The sequence below is a fragment of the Neoarius graeffei genome, chromosome 25 (assembly GCF_027579695.1).
Source record: "Neoarius graeffei isolate fNeoGra1 chromosome 25, fNeoGra1.pri, whole genome shotgun sequence".
NCBI lineage: Eukaryota > Metazoa > Chordata > Actinopteri > Siluriformes > Ariidae > Neoarius > Neoarius graeffei.
In genome coordinates this window covers 52609103-52630051 of record NC_083593.1, presented here as the reverse complement: position 1 = coordinate 52630051, position 20949 = coordinate 52609103, and the positions used below count along the sequence as shown (strand labels likewise).

The 20949-nt window shown below is 40.5% G+C and overlaps 1 protein-coding gene across 1 annotated transcript in view; it reads left to right on the top strand.

Moving 5' to 3' along the window:
- Positions 1–20949, top strand: part of atp8b5b (ATPase phospholipid transporting 8B5b) — a 63310-nt gene that overhangs the window by 37114 nt on the left and 5247 nt on the right. Inside the window, exons 17-27 of the mRNA XM_060908615.1 lie at positions 420–535; positions 712–876; positions 1525–1636; positions 2135–2240; positions 2632–2773; positions 3092–3275; positions 3448–3671; positions 3892–3975; positions 6732–6977; positions 9369–9507; positions 9642–9772. Of these exons, the coding sequence (XP_060764598.1) occupies positions 420–535; positions 712–876; positions 1525–1636; positions 2135–2240; positions 2632–2773; positions 3092–3275; positions 3448–3671; positions 3892–3975; positions 6732–6977; positions 9369–9507; positions 9642–9772 (1649 nt within the window). The remainder of the gene's footprint in view (positions 1–419; positions 536–711; positions 877–1524; positions 1637–2134; positions 2241–2631; positions 2774–3091; positions 3276–3447; positions 3672–3891; positions 3976–6731; positions 6978–9368; positions 9508–9641; positions 9773–20949) is intronic.

The window sequence follows — 20949 nt, the reverse complement described above, 5'->3', positions numbered from 1 at the left end:
TTCAAATGAGCCAATATTTGGCATGAAATTTCAAAATGTCTCACTTTCGACATTTGATATGTTGTCTATGTTCTATTGTGAATACAATATCAGTTTTTGAGATTTGTAAATTATTGCATTCCGTTTTTATTTACAATTTGTTCTTTGTCCCAACTTTTTTGGAATCGGGGTTGTATTTCATTGTGTAATAAAAGACAAACTAGATTACGTCACGTTTAATATTTATATTACTAATAAATATTATGAGTGTATCGAGTAGACAGTACTATTTTCACCCATGCACAATTAGCATCTAGATAAATAATTTTTTGTTATGGTGTAATAGTGCATACAGTTGAGTTGTCTGTGTTTTTCAGAGAGTGGTCGTACATTCAACTTCAAAAACCATTTTAATTACGTGTGTGTGTGTGTGTGTGTAGTGCGGAGTCCAGACGGCAGGCTCACTCTGTACTGTAAAGGGGCAGACACCATCATCTATCAGAGGCTTCATCCATCCTGCTCCAAACTAATGGACGCCACCACCGAACACCTCAATGTGAGTGTGTGTGTGTAAAATGGCAGCTTACACATTTATGGGTGGGGCCATGTTTCGAACCTTGTTAAAGATTTACATGGCATACAATGTCCTTATAAGGTGAAACTCAAAATATCAGTCTTTGCATTTTTTATTTGACCATGTGTGTGTGTGTGTGTGTGTGTGTGTGTGTGCAGGAGTTTGCCGGTGAAGGCTTACGCACTCTGGCTCTGGCCTATAAGGACTTGGATGAAGCTGAATTTGCTGCTTGGAGACAGCGCCACCATGAGGCCAGCACTGCACTGGAGGACCGTGAGGCGAAGCTCGATGCCATATATGAGGAGATCGAGAAGGATCTCATGGTAAATTAAAAAAAGAATTCCTTAATGTGATTTTGCCTTTCTATAAAATGTAATACATAATGATGACAAGTTTTATGAGGCCCGACTTCTTCATGAGGAATGTGAGGCAGATAGGCCACACCTCTTTCACTGTAACTGGCAGGCACAGAGGCCACATCTCCTTCACTGTGACTGGCAGGCACAGAGGCCATGCCTCCTTCACGGTGACTGGCAGGCACAGAGGCCACACCTCCTTCACTGTGACTAGCAGGCACAGAGGGCACGCCTCCTTCACTGTAACTGGCAGGCACAGAGGCCACACTTCCTTCACTGTGACTGGCAGGCACAGAGGCCACGCCTCTTTCAGTGTGGCTGATGGGCACATAGGATATGCCTATTTCATTCAGACTGACAAGGAGAAGAAACCACACCTTCACTTCAAAGTTATCAAAGAATAAACTATAGTGCTTTATAGAACCTTTGAGACATTACTACATTTATATAGCATTTTTTTTACAATGTGTTACCAAGTTATGATATATATATGTGTGTGTGTGTGTATATATATATATATAAAAAAGCGTTCATAAAGAGTAATTAACAGGACCTTGATCCAGTTTGGAAAGTTTTCTGACAGAACCGTGTGTGTGTATGAATGTGTGTGTGTAGTTGATCGGGGCGACTGCAGTGGAGGATAAACTGCAGGATGGAGTTCCTCAGACCATCGAGCAGCTCTCCAAAGCCGACATCAAGATCTGGGTGCTAACAGGAGACAAACAGGGTCAGATTATCCACACATACACTTCCTCTTCACCAGTGCTGCACTTTCACCACTAACATATTCCTGTCGTCCATCATCCGAGACACGTTTGGTGTCTAAAATTTGCTTCTTTAGTTTTGTACAACTAGATGAAGCTAACAAGTGAGGAAAGAGCTAAAAAGAAAAACAATCATCGCTGCACCATGAATCTGAATCATTGCCTTCCTCAGCATAAGCTCTGAGCCAGATTTGGACTCCGGTAGGAGGCGTGGTCTAAAGATGAAAAGTGATATTGTACTTAAGTGATTCAGATGATGATATAGTTTCAATTTTATTTATATTTATAATATTTTTAATGAACGTATTCATTACAAGTAGAATTACTGAGCCCAGTGATGTCCTCAGAGGAGAGCGTGTCATGATTTCAGCATGGAGTTTGCTTTGTGATTTGCACGATTCTACAAAGTGCACTACTCTGAAATGAAAGTGAAGGTGCTTCTCACCTGTGTTGTCGAGCAGAGACGGCGGAGAACATCGGATACTCCTGCAACATGCTGCGTGAGGAGATGACTGAGGTGTTCATCATCGCCGCTGACACGCCAGAGGAGGTGCGGGAGGAGCTAGTGTGAGTCTCAATGCTTAAATAATGCTCAAACTACTAAATAAGAGATAAAACACTATGCGTTCATGATGTTATGTTATAGGAAAGTAATCAATGACGACATGGTGTCATGTGACCTGACGAGAAGTTAAGGTCACCATCCCAAAGTTGATTTTCCTATCAAAGCACATCCCAGAGTGGTTTATTCCAGTTATACCACAACAATTACATAAAAACTAAAAATTATGTATTTTTATCCATTTATAGTTACATTTAACGTTATGAAGCATCCATGAAGCAAATTAAATACAATGCTATATAAGCTGCTACTGATGCTTCTAATGATGTTAATGCTTTTAAAAAAAATCCTTGAGTTCACGCCTTCTTCATGATGGTGATTCCATGAAATGTTCAGGAACGCCAGGAAAAAGATGTCTCCGGGATGCTCAGATGAGCCGCCCTACCTGGAGAGCAGGATTATGGGTAAAAAGTCTCGGGTGCTGCTGGATGAGAAGGTGGATGGAGAGTACGGCCTTGTAATAAATGGACACAGTCTGGTGAGACACTCGTGCGCACACACTCACACAAATAGACTACGTTAACGATGATCAAAGGATTGGAAATGAGTGTCATGATAAAGTTACAGGGTTATAATGGGATCTGAAATGGAAGAATTTTTCCTCGAGCCATTTGACAGATGTTACTGATGTCCTGGTCCACCACAGAAGGAAGAACGGAATGGTTTGTCCCAGAGGGACATGGGTTGAGCAGATTACGAAATAAGATGTTTTACTGTGAATTAGGTCATTTGTAACTTGATATGAGAAACGAATCATTTAAATCATTCATGCATGATGTGATCCATCTTCTTGTAGGCTTATGGTCTGCAGAAGGACCTGCAGGTGGAGCTGTTGCGCACAGCGTGTATGTGTCAGACGGTGATCTGCTGCAGGGTCACCCCGCTGCAGAAAGCTCAGGTGGTGGAACTGGTCAAGAAGCACAAGAAAGCCGTGACCCTCGCCATCGGAGATGGAGCCAACGATGTCAGCATGATCAAGGGTGGGTGGAGCCTGGTGCAGGGTCAGGTTGAAAGTTGAAATAATAAGAACAGAGTGAAAAGTGATACAAATAAACATTTAGACATTGACATGTTCTGTCTCTCATGTTCTTCCTACCTCTATATCTATCTCCGTCCTCGTTCTGCCCCTCCTTCCACCCCGTCCCCGGGTAGCGGCTCATATTGGCGTGGGGATCAGTGGGCAGGAGGGCATGCAGGCAGTTCTGTCCAGTGATTTCTCCTTTGCTCAATTCCGGTACCTTCAGCGCCTCCTGCTAGTCCATGGTCGCTGGTCGTATCTGCGCATGTGCAAGTTCCTGCATTACTTCTTCTACAAGAACTTCAGCTTCACCTTCGTGCACTTCTGGTATGCCTTCTTCTGTGGCTTCTCTGCCCAGGTGAGTGTCTTCTGTCCCTCTGTCTGTCTAATGAGAAATGTTATAATATAATGTTCGTACGTTTAGCATTTGGTCAGTATGGATGAAAGTGTCAGGCTTTTGTGACTGTTTATTTAAATACATGCCAGTAGTCTGATCTCATATGCAGAGTGAATTTTTATTAGCTTGTTGTTAGACTTGTGTGTGATTTTTTTTTTTTTTTTTAATCTTGTTGGAACAGACGGTGTATGATGAATGGTTTATTACACTTTATAACCTGGTGTACACAGCCTTACCCGTCATTGGTCTGAGCCTCTTCGATCAGGTGCATCCTTCAGCTGTCTTCTTCATGCAATATGTAAATAATATCGGCTGGCGTTGAGTGGTATATCAGATATATTCCATTCAGCTAGCACGATCCTGAATGAGTCGAAGATGAGTAGATGAATGGAATATATCTGCTATACCACAGGGAAAAAAAGCCAGCCAATAATATTATTATTATTTTTATTATACATACACACTCTCTTTTCCAGTTTTTTGATGTCCGTTGGTATGTTTTTCTCTTGTAAACAGAGGGGAACGGTCAGGGCCTTCTAGTCCTTCAGAGAAGGCTCAAACATATCAGCATTTCAAATCTTATATTTAATTTCTTTCATTCTTTCATAGTTTCTTTATAATTATTCTCTTCTAATTCTAATTTGGCCTCATTTTCTATCAAATTTGCTTAAGAAATGAAAGCGTTACTGTCCTGAAAGCATTAAAACAGAGTTATCCAATGAGATTTTGTTGTTTGCTGTCTCTAGGCTGAGAAGAGTTTAGAGCTGCTCACTCATTGGTTAGGACTTCATTGCCGGGACAGAAAGCCATGGCAGTGTATGTTTATGTAGGAAGTGACAGATGAATTAACTAATCAGATTTTGATTTATAGTGGGCAGGACCAAAAGTTTATCACCCTAGCCCTTCTTGAACCCCAACGTGAGCTTAACTGCGAGTTAGCACCATCAGCGCAGCAGTGAAGTCACCTTCCAGCCAGTGTAGCGTACATCAGTAGTGTTAGCGAATGCTAATAAAGCAATCAAGCCAGTGCTGTCTATCAAGAGCAAGTAGCACAGGCTAACGACCAAGAAACGAAGATTTCTGTCTCCAGACTCTTCTTCCACGCTGCATGCTCGCTACAGTATTTTTCACTCAGACTTAAGTATTCATTTCCCTCTGTAATTTACTGAGTTACTTTTAAAATCAATGTCGGCAGCTACACACAACAGAGCGATCTGGCAGCCTGCTGCTAATCCCTTTGTCCTGCTGCTTTTTTTTAGAAGAAGAAACCTTTATTTGTCACATGAACACTTCAAGCACAGTGAAATTCATCCTCTGCATTTTACCCATCTGAAGCAGTGAACACGTGCGCGCACACACAGAGCAGTGGGCAGCCACACTTGCGCGCCCAGGGAGCAGTCAGGGGTTCGGTACCTTGCTCAAAGGCCGCCCCACGTTAACCTAACCGCACGTCTTTGGACTGCGGGGGAAACCTACACAGACACGGGGAGAACATGCAAACTCCACACAGAAAGGCCCTCGCTGGCCGCTGGGTTCGAACCCATAACCTTCTAGCTGTGAGGCGACCATGCTAACCACTACACCACCGTGCCACCATGGTGTGTCTGAAGTCCCAGCTCTAACACTATGTTCAGACTGCAACCTGAAACGACCCATATCTGATTTCTTGTGAAATCCGATTTTTTTGTTAGGCCGTTCACATTACCAATTATATGAGACTTGTATGCGATCTCCAATATGAACGGAAAACGACCCAAAAGTGTCCCGCATGCCCAAATTGACACGTAATAAGCACATCTACGTAATGCGTAAACAAAAAAAAAAGCGCACTCTTCAAGTTTGCAAGTAAAGCATGGAGATGAGTCGAGACCTGGCGATGTGGTTTTTGTGGTGGCGGCGGAACTCACACAATAATCTGATTAATGTGGGCAGCAGACTAATGAGACCGAAGGTGTCAAATTACTGGAAATTTCCAGAACAATCTTATAATCTTGTAATACAGGATGGTTTAAGTTATAAATCAGTTATAGAAACTGTTTTATTTAATCAGGCTAACAGATCAACATCCAGGTCCCTACCAAATCCACCATTAGCTTGATCAATTCTATAAAAGTCTATTTAAATTCTGAAAACTGTACAAATGTTGTTGTTTTCCACCAAAGAGGCGGGATTAGCCAACGCAGAATAGTGACGTTTGTCTCTTGTTGATGACGTGTAGGTCGCATGAATGCGACCTGTCCGGTCAGACTGCAGTCGCATGTGAAAATAACGGATATGCATCGGAATTAGGACCACATATCCAAGCGGCCTGGGTCGCATGTGAAAAAAATCGGATCTGTGTCATTCAGATTGTCAATAACAAATCGGATACAGGTCGCATATGGGCAAAAAAATCAGATATGGGTCGTTTCAGGGTGCAGTCTGAACGTAGTCTAATAGTAGCAGTTCGCCACTGCTTGTAAATACGCGTGAAGGTTTGGTAGCCTTTCGGGTGTTCAACGTGTCTTTAGTTTCAATTTTCAGTTTATTTATTTAGTGCTTAATTTTAGCATAGCTATTCCTAACACTGGATTAGCCTTGTCTTTCTCTTTCCCAGTGAACAAAGAAATGCTTCTGCACATGTGCAGCCGAAAAGTTGTCATTGGATATTCGCATCAGCTCCGATGTGTGACGTCATGTTGTCTTGACAACCATGTAATATCGTAAACCATATTCAATGCTCATTCTCCATTGGGCAGAGTGCCGTAATATACATAGGACAAGCGATATGCTAACAATATTGCATGCTATCGAAGCAAATGAATGAAACCCGCTAGAAGGGAATAGAACACATGTTTTTATTCCATGGAAAAAGTGGAAAAAGTATGTATAATAATTATTCATATGTGTGTTGTTTTATCATCCTACTGTAATCTCTTGCTGTATATCCTTGGTCACGGTCTCTATGAAGTATGACCTGCAGTTTACTCATTTATATTGTAAGTGTTATGATGTATAACTGTGTGTGTGTAAAATACTCAGGATGTTAATGACCGCTGGAGCCTCGAGTACCCTCAGCTGTATGGACCGGGACAACAGAACATGTACTTCAGTATAAAGGCGTTCTGTAAGATCCTGTTGCACAGCTGCTACAGCTCACTCGTGCTCTTTTTTCTGCCATATGCCGCCATTCACGACACGGTACGCGATGACGGCAAGGACATCGCTGACTACCAGTCGTTTGCTCTGCTCGCCCAGACCTGCCTCCTGTTCACTGTCAACATTCAAGTAATTCTTTTCTTCTTCACCAAAACAAAACCAGCCTCTTTGTCCGTTTCACATCACATTTGAAAGTAGTTCAGGCTTAAAATGCATTTTTAATTTCAAAATGTGTTTGGCACAATCATTCATCGTCCTTGTGTGGTGCAATATTGTGCATGAGTCATATCCAAGGGCGCCAATACTATTGTTCTTGCTAAGAATGGCAAGAAATGGCTTTGGTTCATGCATATAGAGCGCTAAATCCATTATACAGTACTAGCGTTAATTTCATACCCCGTGTAGTGAGCAACATACACTCACCGGCCACTATATTAGGAACACGCATACCGTACATCCACCTGCAGCTGTTTGATGCAGTTCGCTAATCAGCCAATCACTTGACAGCAGCACGATGCATCAAATCATGCACATACAAATATTCAGTTAATGTTCACAATGTTCAAACATCAGAATGGGAAAAATTGTGATCTCAATTTTTGTGTGACTTTCTTTCACTGTGGTACCGGTATGGGTGTTGGTTTGAGCCAGATGGACTGCTGGTTTGAGTATTTCAGAAACTGCTGATCTGATCTCCTGGGGTTTTCACACACAACAGTCTCTAGAGTTTACACAGAATGGTGCAAAAAACACTGAGTGAGTGATAAGAGAGGTCAGACGAAAATGGACAGTTTGGTTCCAGCCTTTTTGCCAGGAAGGATATAGCAACTCATATAATCACTCTTTTCAACCGTGGTGAGCAGAAAAGCATCTCAGCATGCATGCAACAACAGAAGAACGCACTGGGTTCCACTCCTGCTAAGAACAGGAATCTTAGAATCAAGAACAAGTTCCTATTAAAGTGGCCGCTGAGTGTATATTATGTATTATATACACTACCGTTCAAAAGTTTGGGGTCACTTTGAAATGTCCTTATTTTTGAAAGAAAAGCACTGTTCTTTTCAATGAAGATCACTTTAAACTAATCAGAAATCCACTCTATACATTGCTAATGTGGTAAATGACTATTCTAGCTGCAAATGTCTGGTTTTTGGTGCAATATCTCCATAGGTGTATAGAGGCCCATTTCCAGCAACTCTCACTCCAGTGTTCTAATGGTACAATGTGTTTGCTCATTGCCTCAGAAGGCTAATGGATGATTAGAAAACCCTTGTACAATCATGTTAGCACAGCTGAAAACAGTTGAGCTCTTTAGAGAAGCTATAAAGCTGACCTTCCTTTGAGCAGATTGAGGCTACATCCACATGACAACGGCAACGAGATTTTTTTTTTTAAATATCGCGTCCACATGGGCAACGGATCAGTAAAATATCAGGTACATATGGCAACGCAACGCTTGCTGAAAACGATGTAATACACATGCCACACCTCTACGTGCGCTGTAAGACGGTCCCATCGGAGACACCAGAACAATAGAAGAAGTAGACGCATGCGCATAAACCCCTTCTTCTGTAGCATCAGCCACATAAAGTTTTGATTATTAATCAGTAGCATAAAACGAAAGACGCGGAAAGAGGAATTAATGGGGGTAGATGGAAGCCGGTACGCCAACATTCTGATATCCTCCAGAATTCTTTAATGGTCCGGAATAAATTGAATGCTACACGTTGATGGATTACTTTGTTCTTCTACGCCCTTTTTGAGGAATGTATTGTCGGACTTAAACCAACATCTGAAGAGGTGAGATCGCTCCTTTTTTTTTTTCCTATTTTTGCTGGCGGGATTGTTTTTGTTTTTGGAAAGCGCACGGACGGTGCGCGGTTTGGTACTGCTTCTTCAGTGTTTGGACTAAAGACTCTGCCCTAAGGGCTATTCTCTCTCTCTCTCTCTCTCTCTCTCTCACTTTGCACCATTACACAATAAATATTCACAGTGAAAATATTTTGTAAGCGCGTTTCATGAACCAAGTTATAGGATTTGTTGACAACTCGCATCGAGTTCGTTACACTTCTACCCGGCGTGAAGCACTGACAGTCATGTGGTTGTGACGTCATCGTAAACAAATCCGTTCTACTCATCCAGACGACTTCGCAACGGGGCCGTTGCCAGATTTTTCCACTCTGGAACCCGTTCTCAAAAGATTTCTTTTTGGGGCACCCAAAATGCCGGTGCCGTGTGGACGCCAGGCCGAAACGATAAACAATTTTATCAGATTCACCTGAATCCGTTGCCGTGTGGACAGGGCCTGAGTTTCTGCAGCATCACATTTGTGGGGTCGATTAAATGCTCGAAATGGCCAGAAAAATGTCTTGACTATATTTTCTATTCATTTTACAACTTATGGTGGTAAATAAAAGTGTGACTTTTCATGGAAAACACAAAATTGTCTGGGTGACCCCAAACTTTTGAACGGTAGTGTATGTATATGAGTAACAGACTGTGTGTGTGTGGTTGTTCAAGCTGGGTTTGGACACGTACTACTGGACGGTGGTGAATCAGCTCTTCCTTTGGGGAAGTCTGTGTATGTACTTTGCCGTCACCTTCACCATGTACAGCAACGGCATGTTCCTCATTTTCACCTCCTCCTTCCCCTTCATTGGTGAGTCATCTCCTCACCCAAAAACACTGAAACAGGGTGTAGAGGGAAAATGTTACTTAAATTATACATATATTGAGTTAGCTAAGAGTTCGTAAGTGGTATGTCAGTAGTGTGTGTGTGTTTGTGTGTGTCAGGTACTGCAAGGAATTCCCTGAACCAGCCCAATGTTTGGCTCACCATCTTCCTCACCACCATCCTGTGTGTGCTGCCCGTGCTGGCGTTCCGATTCCTGCTCATCCAGCTCCGACCGACCATCAACGACAAGGTACACACACACACACACACACACACACACACACACACACACATTCCTGTACTTGCTACATAGTAAAGACCGAGTAAAACGGTCCACAAACTGAGGACCACCATTTCTAGAACACCTATCAACACAAATGAAGCAGTTCTGGACAGCAGGTGGCACCACGAAACTATACATTCGTTCAGATTTTGAGAAAAACAAAGTTTCAAGTAAAAGTTTTTAACCATCACAGTGAGGACCGGCATGTGTTTTTTTTCAATCCGAAGTATATTACTGCTACTGTTGATGTTTAAGGATAATTTTATATTATATCACCTAGAACACCCCATGAATACCCCTTCCCTGTTTAGTGATCAACAAGGGTGTCATATTTATCATCAAATATGAATTATTATGACCCGTAATGAACTGTTAACTTTTAAAATGGTCATTAGAATGGTAATTTCACCTTATCGAATTTGCCATTACAATGCCAAATATTGTATCAAACATCTACCAGGTTATTGGTAAACTGGGAAATAGGAATTGTTTTGGACACTGGAATTAGTCATGTGGAGCTCTACTATATAGTAGAGCTCCACATGACTAATTCCATCTTAATAAATACAGTCATCAATTTGTATTTGTGACATGTTTCAATGGAAACCATATTTCAGAATTCCTGTATGATCAAACATACAACTTCCTGGAAAATAAACAACTGTTGCACAGTTGTCACTTCTAGTGCAGTACAAAACCAAATAGCAGCTATATGCTGAAAAGACAATCTTGGTAAGAACAATTAGTAAATTCAATTTTTACGAAAACTTAAACATATGCTAAAACATAACAAGCTGCAGCTGCCAGTTCCAACTCAAAACAGGACCAGCCAGTGTTTTTTAAACAGGTGTGGAGCTACGAAAAAACAAAATTTAAACAACATAAGACCTTTCTTTCTTTCTTTAGCTCTGGTTAAATTTCTCCCTCTCAAGACACACAAACACATTAGGCAGGGTTGCCTATTAATTGCTCCTCTTTAAAAATTAAGCTGTCTCTTGATTTTAATTATTTCATTATACACAAAATATTTAATATCCTTCCATGTTCGAGTGCGAAGGACTGGAGATTCCATCCCAATACATAGTGCACAGTCATTCTTGCCTGGCACCTTCCTCAGTGCAATGAATTTGGCCATCTGTCTCTTGACTGCTTTCTTCTCTTCGTCAGTCCAGGGTCTCTTAACTTGGATTTTTGCATCTATAAAATAAGAAAACAAAGGTTCCATATAAATGAACAATAACAAATGCTAATTGACAAAACAGATTTTTATTCAAAGAATATCAAAATCAGAGCATCCTGTCACAAGCAGGACTGACACACTCTGGATGTGTCCTAACACCTTCCCTAATGATTCATCTGCACTAGTGCTATACCAAAAGTATCAACTCTAACCAGGGAATGGTCTGACGACATCCATCAAATCAGCTAATCCACCAAGAAATCAAACATGACAGCACAATGCTCTCTCCCTCTCACTTGAACTCACACTGTGGAACAGGTATGATCTGCTGACTGATCAAAAAGTCTATTAATACAGCTACAATTAGTGATCTGATCATTAAAAAGAACTCACTAAATCGACATTGTTAAGAGCACTCTTTGTGTATTTGTGTTGCTATCAGGATAGAAGATGGATTGTAGTGATTTTTTTTTAAGTCAGACTTCCTTAATGACGTTTTGTAATAAATAATCAAACAGTTGATAAATGTAAGTGCAGTTTGACAGTTAACTATTCTGTTGACAGAAGATTAATTCTAGTAAATCATTAAGTCATTGTTAATACATCTTACAGATCAAACTTCACAAATGTGAGGATTTTGTTTTTCTGCATGGTCAACTTTTACTCCTTTTCCTGATCATAACCTGGAGCACAACACATGGTGCCTCTAATGCAGCCATCCAGTCCCACTGACTGTCTTCAGGACATTTACCTGTTCTCCCTCTTTTAGCTGCAGTTTTCTTTCCCTTCTTGGCAGAGGATTTTGTGGCAGTGATACTTTGTTCCTCTTCATCTGAAAATTTACATTAACACAGTTAAATTACTGAAGACTCAGATTTATAACACTTCACTTGTTTGTATCACCTGGACTCACCTAAATCCTCGTGATGTTTTTGTTTAGTTGAGGTCTTTTTTCGCCTCTTGGTAGGGACTGGAGTGGCCATCGTGGGCTGCTCCTTTCCATCTGACAAGAAAACATCAATGCAGTGAAACAGCAGTCTCTCATTCAGATCATATTATTCATTTAAGTTCACCTCTTAAGATTTAGTGAATACTTCTGTCATTTTTATTGTCACACTCAGCAGATTTACCGTGTGGCCTGTGGAATGTGGGACCACAGTACTACAGTAGATGAAATGTAAATACAACGTATTACCAGCTACAATGGCAAAGCAGAGGGAGCTTTTGTCGGCCTGTATCGCTGCTTATTCCATTAAATCTTTTATAAAATCATTCAATTATCTTTCCTTAAATACAGTGTTATATTTTTGATCTCATTAGATGTTTTTAAATTGTTGCTGCCTGAATTTTTACATTTATAATTAAATATTTTGAATCAAAAACAAGTGTTCCAGATTAGACAATCCATACATTCTGAAATAAGATGATACAAGGAAGATTAATATATGTGCGATTTTCCCCTGGAGTACAATATTTGAAAGTTGTCTTCTGATTTAAATAAGAGAACATTCTGGGGGTATATTGTATTTACATCATATATAAATATGGTACACAAGTCAGAATTGCAAAGTGTCCCATATTACACTAATCCACCTTAGTTGTGTGGAATTATGGGACACAAAAGAGACTAATACAATAATGTAATCTAGTGATTTAGGCAAAAGTAAGCCACTGATTCTTGAGAAGTGGGGCAAAACAGGTGAGGTGAAGTAAAACCGTACACTAAACCAAATAAAACTACATGTATGCATGTACCATGTACTAGGCTACTGAGCTATGCTTTGATACAAATGACCAACTTTCCCTCGTCATAATGTGCTTTTTGCCTTGCCATCACTTACTTTTCTCAATTTCTAGACTTACCCATCTCATCATCACTCCAATCATCATCGTGTTTTGTTGCAGTCTTTTGCCTCTTAGCTGGAAGTCTTCTGGTGGTCTGTTGTTGCTCTTCTACAAAAGAAAAAGTTTTGGTGGTCTGAAAGGACTGATACCTGCAACTATGTACAGAACACAGACTGAGAACATTTGTGTTAACACCTGGACTTACCCACATCATGTTCACTTTCCTCATCAGCCTCACAATCATCTTTAGTAGTTGCACCCTTCTTGTGCCTATCAGCAGGCGATTTTCTTGTGAGCCAGTGTTGATCCTCTCCATCTATGAAAAATTATGTTATGGTTAAGTAAGTATTCAAATCTGAGAGACACTAGCACAGTGAAAGAGTACTGAACTCTGTCTGAGACCATATTTAATGTTGACAATGCCTTGACTCACCCCCTTCATCATCACTCCAATCAACAGGGGGCCTTTCGGGGGTCTGTTGCGGTGTCTCTCCATCTATGAAAAATTGTGTTTTAGTAAGGTGAAAGCACAGATTGAGAACATTTCTTGTGGTGGCAATGGACTTACCCACATCACTTTCACTCCTAGCATTATCATCATGCATTCTTCTTGTAGCAGTCTTCTTTGGTCTCTCAACAGGTGAGCATGTGGTGGACAGGTGCTGCAGATCCACATCTGATAAGAGAGCATAAGTTGTAAAATCTCTCTTTCAATTTAAAGTGTGAGCTTAAATGTATTAATATGGAATTTCTTGTGTAAATATTATCACACATATTACTTACCATCATTAACTTCCAGTGGTCTGTCTGCATCTGATGTCTGTCCCTCTTCGCCTCTTCTCGAGCCTGTGGTTGGGGGGCGGTTGTGTCTCTCATCTATAAAAATGTTCACAGGGGAAATTGATGGATGCTTCAATACACCGTGTTTATCCTTGATGGGAAATTTGCATGAACAAAAGGCAGTGTAGTTTATTTTAAATACAAAATATACTCCAATGCCAAAAATGAAAATGATAAGTAAAACTTTTACAACAACATACCAAAGACTACAGAATCCAGTGTCTTCAGGCTCTTCCCTTTTAGAGATCCTGCCCCTTGCTCCATTGCAAACAGAAGTTTTCCAATCTTGGCCACTTGAAAGGTTTTGTCTGTTTGGCGATAATATTCGCAGTGGACCCGTATGTCATGTCCCATAAAACGAGCTACTTGTTCCAATTCTTGTTGATCAAGGTTGAGAAGCTGGCATAAAGTAGCAACATGCTTTCTGAGTTTTGTTGACCTCAGAAGTTCTGGGTTGTTTGCCTTGCTCTCTACAGCATATTTCCTGAGGCAATCACACCCACGGATGTTTGTTGTTGTCCCAATCCTAGCAAATAGGTATGGGTTGTCATCAAGTATTCCAACATCACTCCGTTTTTTGATCAGAAAGTCAAGAGAGGCTCTTGTGCGCTGAAGTAGCAGAATGGGCACTTTTCGACCTCTCTTCCCACGTGTCACAATCCTTGTCAGTCTGTGGCTCATTTGTTTTTCCATGGGTGATAAAGTATCATAAATGTCTTTATTCATCGGGCCAGTATCTGCTTTCAGATAAGTCTCTAAGGCTAGCCGCGAAGCTTCTCCTTCCCGCTTCTTATTGAAGACAATTATTTGTGCAAGAAGGCTCTCGCATAGCTTTTTGTATGCAGTGATGCTCACAGACTTCTCCAACTCCGCCTTAGACTCATCCTCAATCTTCCTCAAATAGTTCTGCAAAGTAATAACATCCTCAGTCAAAGGCACACAGTCTTCTTTGTTCCATCGCCGTTGTTCCATTGTACTGTGAGCATTTGTTGACACATAACTCGACCAACAGCTTTCCAACAACTCCTTAAACTTCTTGGCTTTTTTTTCACCTGAAACATCTGAGGTCATCAAACAATGTCCAATCCATGCTTCTGTAGCCCCTTTGAGAGAAAACCCTACTTTAACTGCTGTGGATGGCTTCGCATATTCATGGGTGCTTGTGCTGTAATTTGACAGTCTTCTAGCAGCTTTGATTGTCAAATCAAATTTTGTTGGATCACACAGATCTTTCAGACCTTTGACACTCTTGTCAATTTCCTTTGCAGCCAACACAAACCGCCCCAGCTCTCGCATCTTTTGGGCAATGTATCTGTGCTGAGATTGTTCCCGGCCCTTTCTTGCAAATAATGTATCTCCATATTTGCATATCATTGTGTCACTTCTGATGTGAGATGTTACCATGTCTTGCAACATGGTATGAATAACATTTTGAATTCCATCTGAGGACTTCTTGATTGGAAGGAGTTGTGACGAAGCTTTTTGGATTCTTCCTCTTTTGCCTCCCTTTAGGTCTGCTTTTCTAACTCTACATGCTTTCTCATGTCGCCAGAGTTCAGTCCTCTTGAACATGGCATAACAGTGCTGGCAGGGTAGGTAGTCATTCACAGATGTCTTCTCAGAGAGCCGTTTCCAAGTCACAATCTCGCCATTTCCTTCTTCCAAGACTTTAAGATTATGTTGCCAGTTGCCCTTATTTCTAATCCCTTCCAGCAGCACCTTCCTTTCTTTGGATCCAACTGGAAAACTAAAGGCGTGGGCAACATCAACTTCATCCTCATGTTTTCTTTGTAAATGTCTTGCGATCTTCAGATTTGACTTTTCACAATATACACAGTATTGGGCTTTGCCCTGAGTCTTTTCAGCATTCTTTTGTCTAGTGTTAACGGTAACTTTTTGTCTCTTGTGACCACCTTGCTGCTTCTTTCCTCCTTCCCTCCATTCAGGTGGATGTGGGGACTTATCTTTGGTCCTTGGGCCCATAGCTTCTAGTTCCACACGTTCACTGGATGACTGGCAACAGTGATCTTTCTCTGGGATTCTGTGCCTGGATGACTTCTCCTCCTCCTCCTTCTCTGGAAGTGCCTCACTGTCACTACTTGATGGTGTTGGTGAGGGCTGGTATTCTTCACCAGACCCACTGTTGCTGAGTGAGTCTTCATCTTCATCGTGTGCATCTGGTGAGGAGTTTTTGTCAGATTCATAGTGGAAGGACAACAACGACTCTGAAGTTCCAGCCTGCTCATGATCTGTGGTTGATGAGTGCAGTGCAGCCAACACAGACTGACAAAACTCTTCTTCAAGGGCCCCATCATGGTTAGGTGTTGAGGCGGGCTGGTCAACGATAGATCCACTGAGGGTACTCATGTCCACCTCAAAAGACATGTCCATCTTGGAGAACAGATGGACAGAAAAAGGAAAAAACATGTTATTAACTCAATTAATTCATATAAATGACCCACAGGCCTGCTGAAATGTTGCCTTCAAAACAGTAAAAACTAGCACACAATTTTACATTACTATGTGGCAGTACTGGTGTTCAGTCATATTTGTGAGATCATCATGTTAATTAGTGCAACATCATCAACATCTCATAAGAGCCCAGGCCAGCGTGTGTCATAGTGTAAAGGCAGCCACTGCCTGTCACTCATTAGCAACCAGAGCAACACTGCAACCAGGACGGGACAGAGCTGGTTGATCACAGTACAAGACTTATTTAATAATCTCTTCTGATGTGAACATAAACCAGGAGATCAATTGTCTCTACCCGTCCATAACAGTTAGCAAAGCATAAACCTAAAATATATGAGAGCACGTGAAAATAAAATAACATTTCTTACCTGAGCAGTGGTGTATGCCTCATGGCTCGCCTCACATTTCTTGTGGTGTGTTTCCTTAAGGTGTCCAAACGTTTTTTAAATCTCTCCATGCTTCATGCAGTCTCTCTGCCAGCAAACTCTTCACCTTGCACAGAGAGCTCTGAGGCCCCAGGTCTGCTTCTGCAGCACCTGTGAAAAAAAACAAGCAAAAATTATCAATTTTTGGAAGTAGGGATGTAATGATATGGAAAATCTGATATCTCTATTATAGTGACCAAATTAACTTGTTTAACAATGTTATTGTGAAATTCTTAATTGCTATACAAATGTCCAAAAAACACATACATTGAAATAATATGTAATAAAAAACAATATCTGCATTCTTAAGAAACCCGAAATACGCCCAGACTACAGATTTCGTCCCTTTAATGGGGAGCAAAATGGCCTGCCTGCTGCCAGGACTTGATGCTATCTACATATACATGCAACGCCTTCACTGCAGTCCTAACCCTATGAGGCTGTTATTACATATCCCAATAATCCAGAGATAATGAGATTCATTTTAATAAACAGTTGTTTTTATTGCATAAAATTTCACAAAGATTTAGCTTAATACTGTTAACCGTTACATCCCTAATTCAATAATCGCACCTATAATCGATTTTTTTCACCACCCCTTTACTGAACCCACAGGAAAACATGCAATTTGGATTTAAAACTTTCTAATGGCATTTACATCGTCTCTGCCCGTCTATAACAGTTAGTAAAGCATAAACCTAAAATATCAGCGAAAGTGAAATATACTGCAGCATTTATCATTAATGAGTTAATAAAATCACATTTCTTACCTGAGCAGTGGTGTATGCCGCACGGCTCGCCTCACATTTCCCGTCCAAAGTCTAAAGTTTTTTAAATGTCTCCGTCCGCATCTCTCCCAGGTGAACCTGTACCCACTCTGCCACTGAACTCTTCACCTCGCGCACGGAGAGCTCTGATTGGCTGCTGCTGATGGGTCGTTAATTAGCGGTGAACGCAGTCTGCTTCTGCAGCACCTCTCTAAAACTGTGTTAAGCCTTTCAGTGTCTGCCTTTCCGAAGAGGACTGAGCCTAAAACATTAGGTATTTTCACAGATTTCCAAAAACAAGCTAAAGTTAACTGAATTAAAACAAAGTGCATCCCCAAAAACCCTCAAACACATTTTTGTGTATATTCATAAATGTGAATAAAAATATAAGTGTATCTTGATCATAAAATAATCTGCCAGATCAAAATTCCCTAAAATCAGAGGTGACAGAAGATGTGTGAACATTGCTCTCTCAGGATAACAGCTTCTGCTGTCAAGGCCACATACAGGCTGAAATAGCTTAAAGTGTTTCTGCTACTGATTATATAACTCCTTTAACTGACTGGAGTTAATAGATTAAAAAAAACCTTCTTAAATTGAGAAAATGAAGGCAAAATATTTTATTATTATTTTTTATAATATTTTTATATTAATTTATTATTCATTTATTTACCATAGAAACAGGTGTACCATATAAACAATATGTTTTAGTTTTATAGTTTTTCTGCAGGACCCTCTCAAAGACACTGTGGTCAAAAAGGGCTGAGATCCCTGACTTCTGCTCACAAAGTGAGTGACCGTTGCTATGGTGACGGGTGCAGGTTTGGAATGTTACAGAATACATTGTATCAATCTGTTAATTAGACTCTCCCTGTGGGGGCAGAGGGCTGACAGTTCTGATCAGAGGGCTGATATTTCTGACATTTCTGATCACAGGTGATCTGATCGGGTATATTTTTTGCCAATAAGCGGTCACGGTCACACCACGTGGCACTCTCATAATTTCAGCGAGCTGGAATTTCTAGTTATAAAATATGGCCATCATTCTTACAGTATAGTCATATCAAAGAGTCAAAACAGCTGTTAGGCTCCAGAGTACAGGACATGACATCTACTGTACTTGAATCAAGTCATGGATATGGGCCGTCTACACTTATGAAGTTAAACATCCTATAAACCACTGTGTGAAGCATGCTCGTGCTTCAGCTGTGTCTGCATCTAGTGAAAGCAGGTAGACTATTGATGACCTGTTACTGCTATGTGCTGATTTGATGATGATTTTTCAGTGTTTACAAACCAAACTGACCCAACTGACAACAGCATATGTTGAAGCGTGATGCACAAATGCACGCAGTATGAGCACAGATCAGAAGAACGAAAGATTCACTAACTTTGTTGTTTTTCCTCTGGATGAAACAGTTTGACTCTGACTGACAGTCTGAGGACAGTGAGCTTGATGAGACTCACAGCACAGTGACAGCTCTGATGAGAGTTTTTGGGTCTCAGTGAGCACACAGCTACACGTTGTATTAATACGTAAAGTTACTGTGTTCTTTTAAAAGGTTTAAAGGTAGAGTCTGTAGGTTTGTTCACTGCAGTTTGTAAACACAACATTCAAACTGGGCCCCTTCTCTAAGGCTGAACTGTGCATGCCTCCAGCTCCTGAAAGCAACAGCAGCATTTCTCAGGACTGCAAAGAGAAGGAAATACAGTCTGAGAGAAGCACTGGAGCAGCAGGCCGATACTCAGCTGTAGAGTGCGGCTAGCATCCACTGCTAGCACTCGCTAACACTTGGATGACTCGTGGCGACTAGCAGGGCTGGCAGGCCTAGCAGTCTTACTCATGCAACACGTGACTTCACTGTGCTCTGTCACTGGCTGGGGAGAAAACACGACTCCCACCCAGAAACATCCCGTCCACACTAAAACAATCTGATCAATCAAAATACAGGGGGGAGGGGACTGCAGACACAGTCACCACCATACATGAGCAGAAGCCCATAGGTAATGATCAAGCAGGATTTCTGGGATTTCAAGCAGTCTAAATTTGCTTTTTTTTAGGAAAATCCTGCAGACTTAATGTGGATTCAACCTAACGTGAACCTGGTCTGAGTAAATATACCTATATGATGAGTTTTTTAATGCTCTATGATTTGCCTCTCATTCCTATATTCATACAACCACACAGCCTTAAGCATTCACATGCTCTTTCAGTTCTTTCACTTTTAGTTTTCTGTCTTTCTGAAAAAAGTCGACTTAAATGATGAAGTTGGATAATGTGGCTCATGACAAATGTCAGATCATCTCAAACTGGTTTCTTGAAAGTGACAATACATTCACTGTACGGTACAGTGACCATAGGCAATGAGATACAGCTTGGCACAGCACAGCCTTAGCTCATAATAAATGACATTAATAACTATATAAAAATACAATAATAACAATAAAGAATACAATATTTAATTAAGTCTAAGAATCAAAGAAAATCAGTCCTCGGCCCTCCTTCTAGCTGAACTCTTAAGGAGCCTTATTGCCTCACAGTCACCAGATGGGCATGTGTAATAAAGCGGTCAAGGAGTATAAATATACATAATTTAAATAGTATGGAAAAAGAAAATACATCAGTACTTTACATTTTCTGAGAATTTCCAGACCAAAAGTTCATAGTTCATAGAATTAAAATAAAAGAGCCTTGATCAGTAAGTTGCAGCAATTTTGTTATTGTTTGTTTGTTGTTTATCTTGCAAAGTTGGACCCGCTGTTATAATGATGAAGTTGGATAATGTGGCTCATGACAAATGTCAGATCATCTCAAACTGGTTTCTTGAAAGTGACAATACATTCACTGTACGGTACAGTGACCATAGGCAATGAGATACAGCTTGGCACAGCACAGCCTTAGCTCATAATAAATGACATTAATAACTATATAAAAATACAATAATAACAATAAAGAATACAATATTTAATTAAGTCTAAGAATCAAAGAAAATCAGTCCTCGGCCCTCCTTCTAGCTGAACTCTTAAGGAGCCTTATTGCCTCACAGTCACCAGATGGGCATGTGTAATAAAGCGGTCAAGGAGTATAAATATACATAATTTAAATAGTATGGAAAAAGAAAATACATCAGTACTTTACATTTTCTGAGAATTTCCAGACCAAAAGTTCATAGTTCATAGAATTAAAATAAAAGAGCCTTGATCAGTAAGTTGCAGCAATTTTGTTATTGTTTGTTTGTTGTTTATCTTGCAAAGTTGGACCCGCTGTTATAATGATGAAGTTGGATAATGTGGCTCATGACAAATGTCAGATCATCTCAAACTGGTTTCTTGAAAGTGACAATACATTCACTGTACGGTACAGTGACCATAGGCAATGAGATACAGCTTGGCACAGCACAGCCTTAGCTCATAATAAATGACATTAATAACTATATAAAAATACAATAATAACAATAAAGAATACAATATTTAATTAAGTCTAAGAATCAAAGAAAATCAGTCCTCGGCCCTCCTTCTAGCTGAACTCTTAAGGAGCCTTATTGCCTCACAGTCACCAGATGGGCATGTGTAATAAAGCGGTCAAGGAGTATAAATATACATAATTTAAATAGT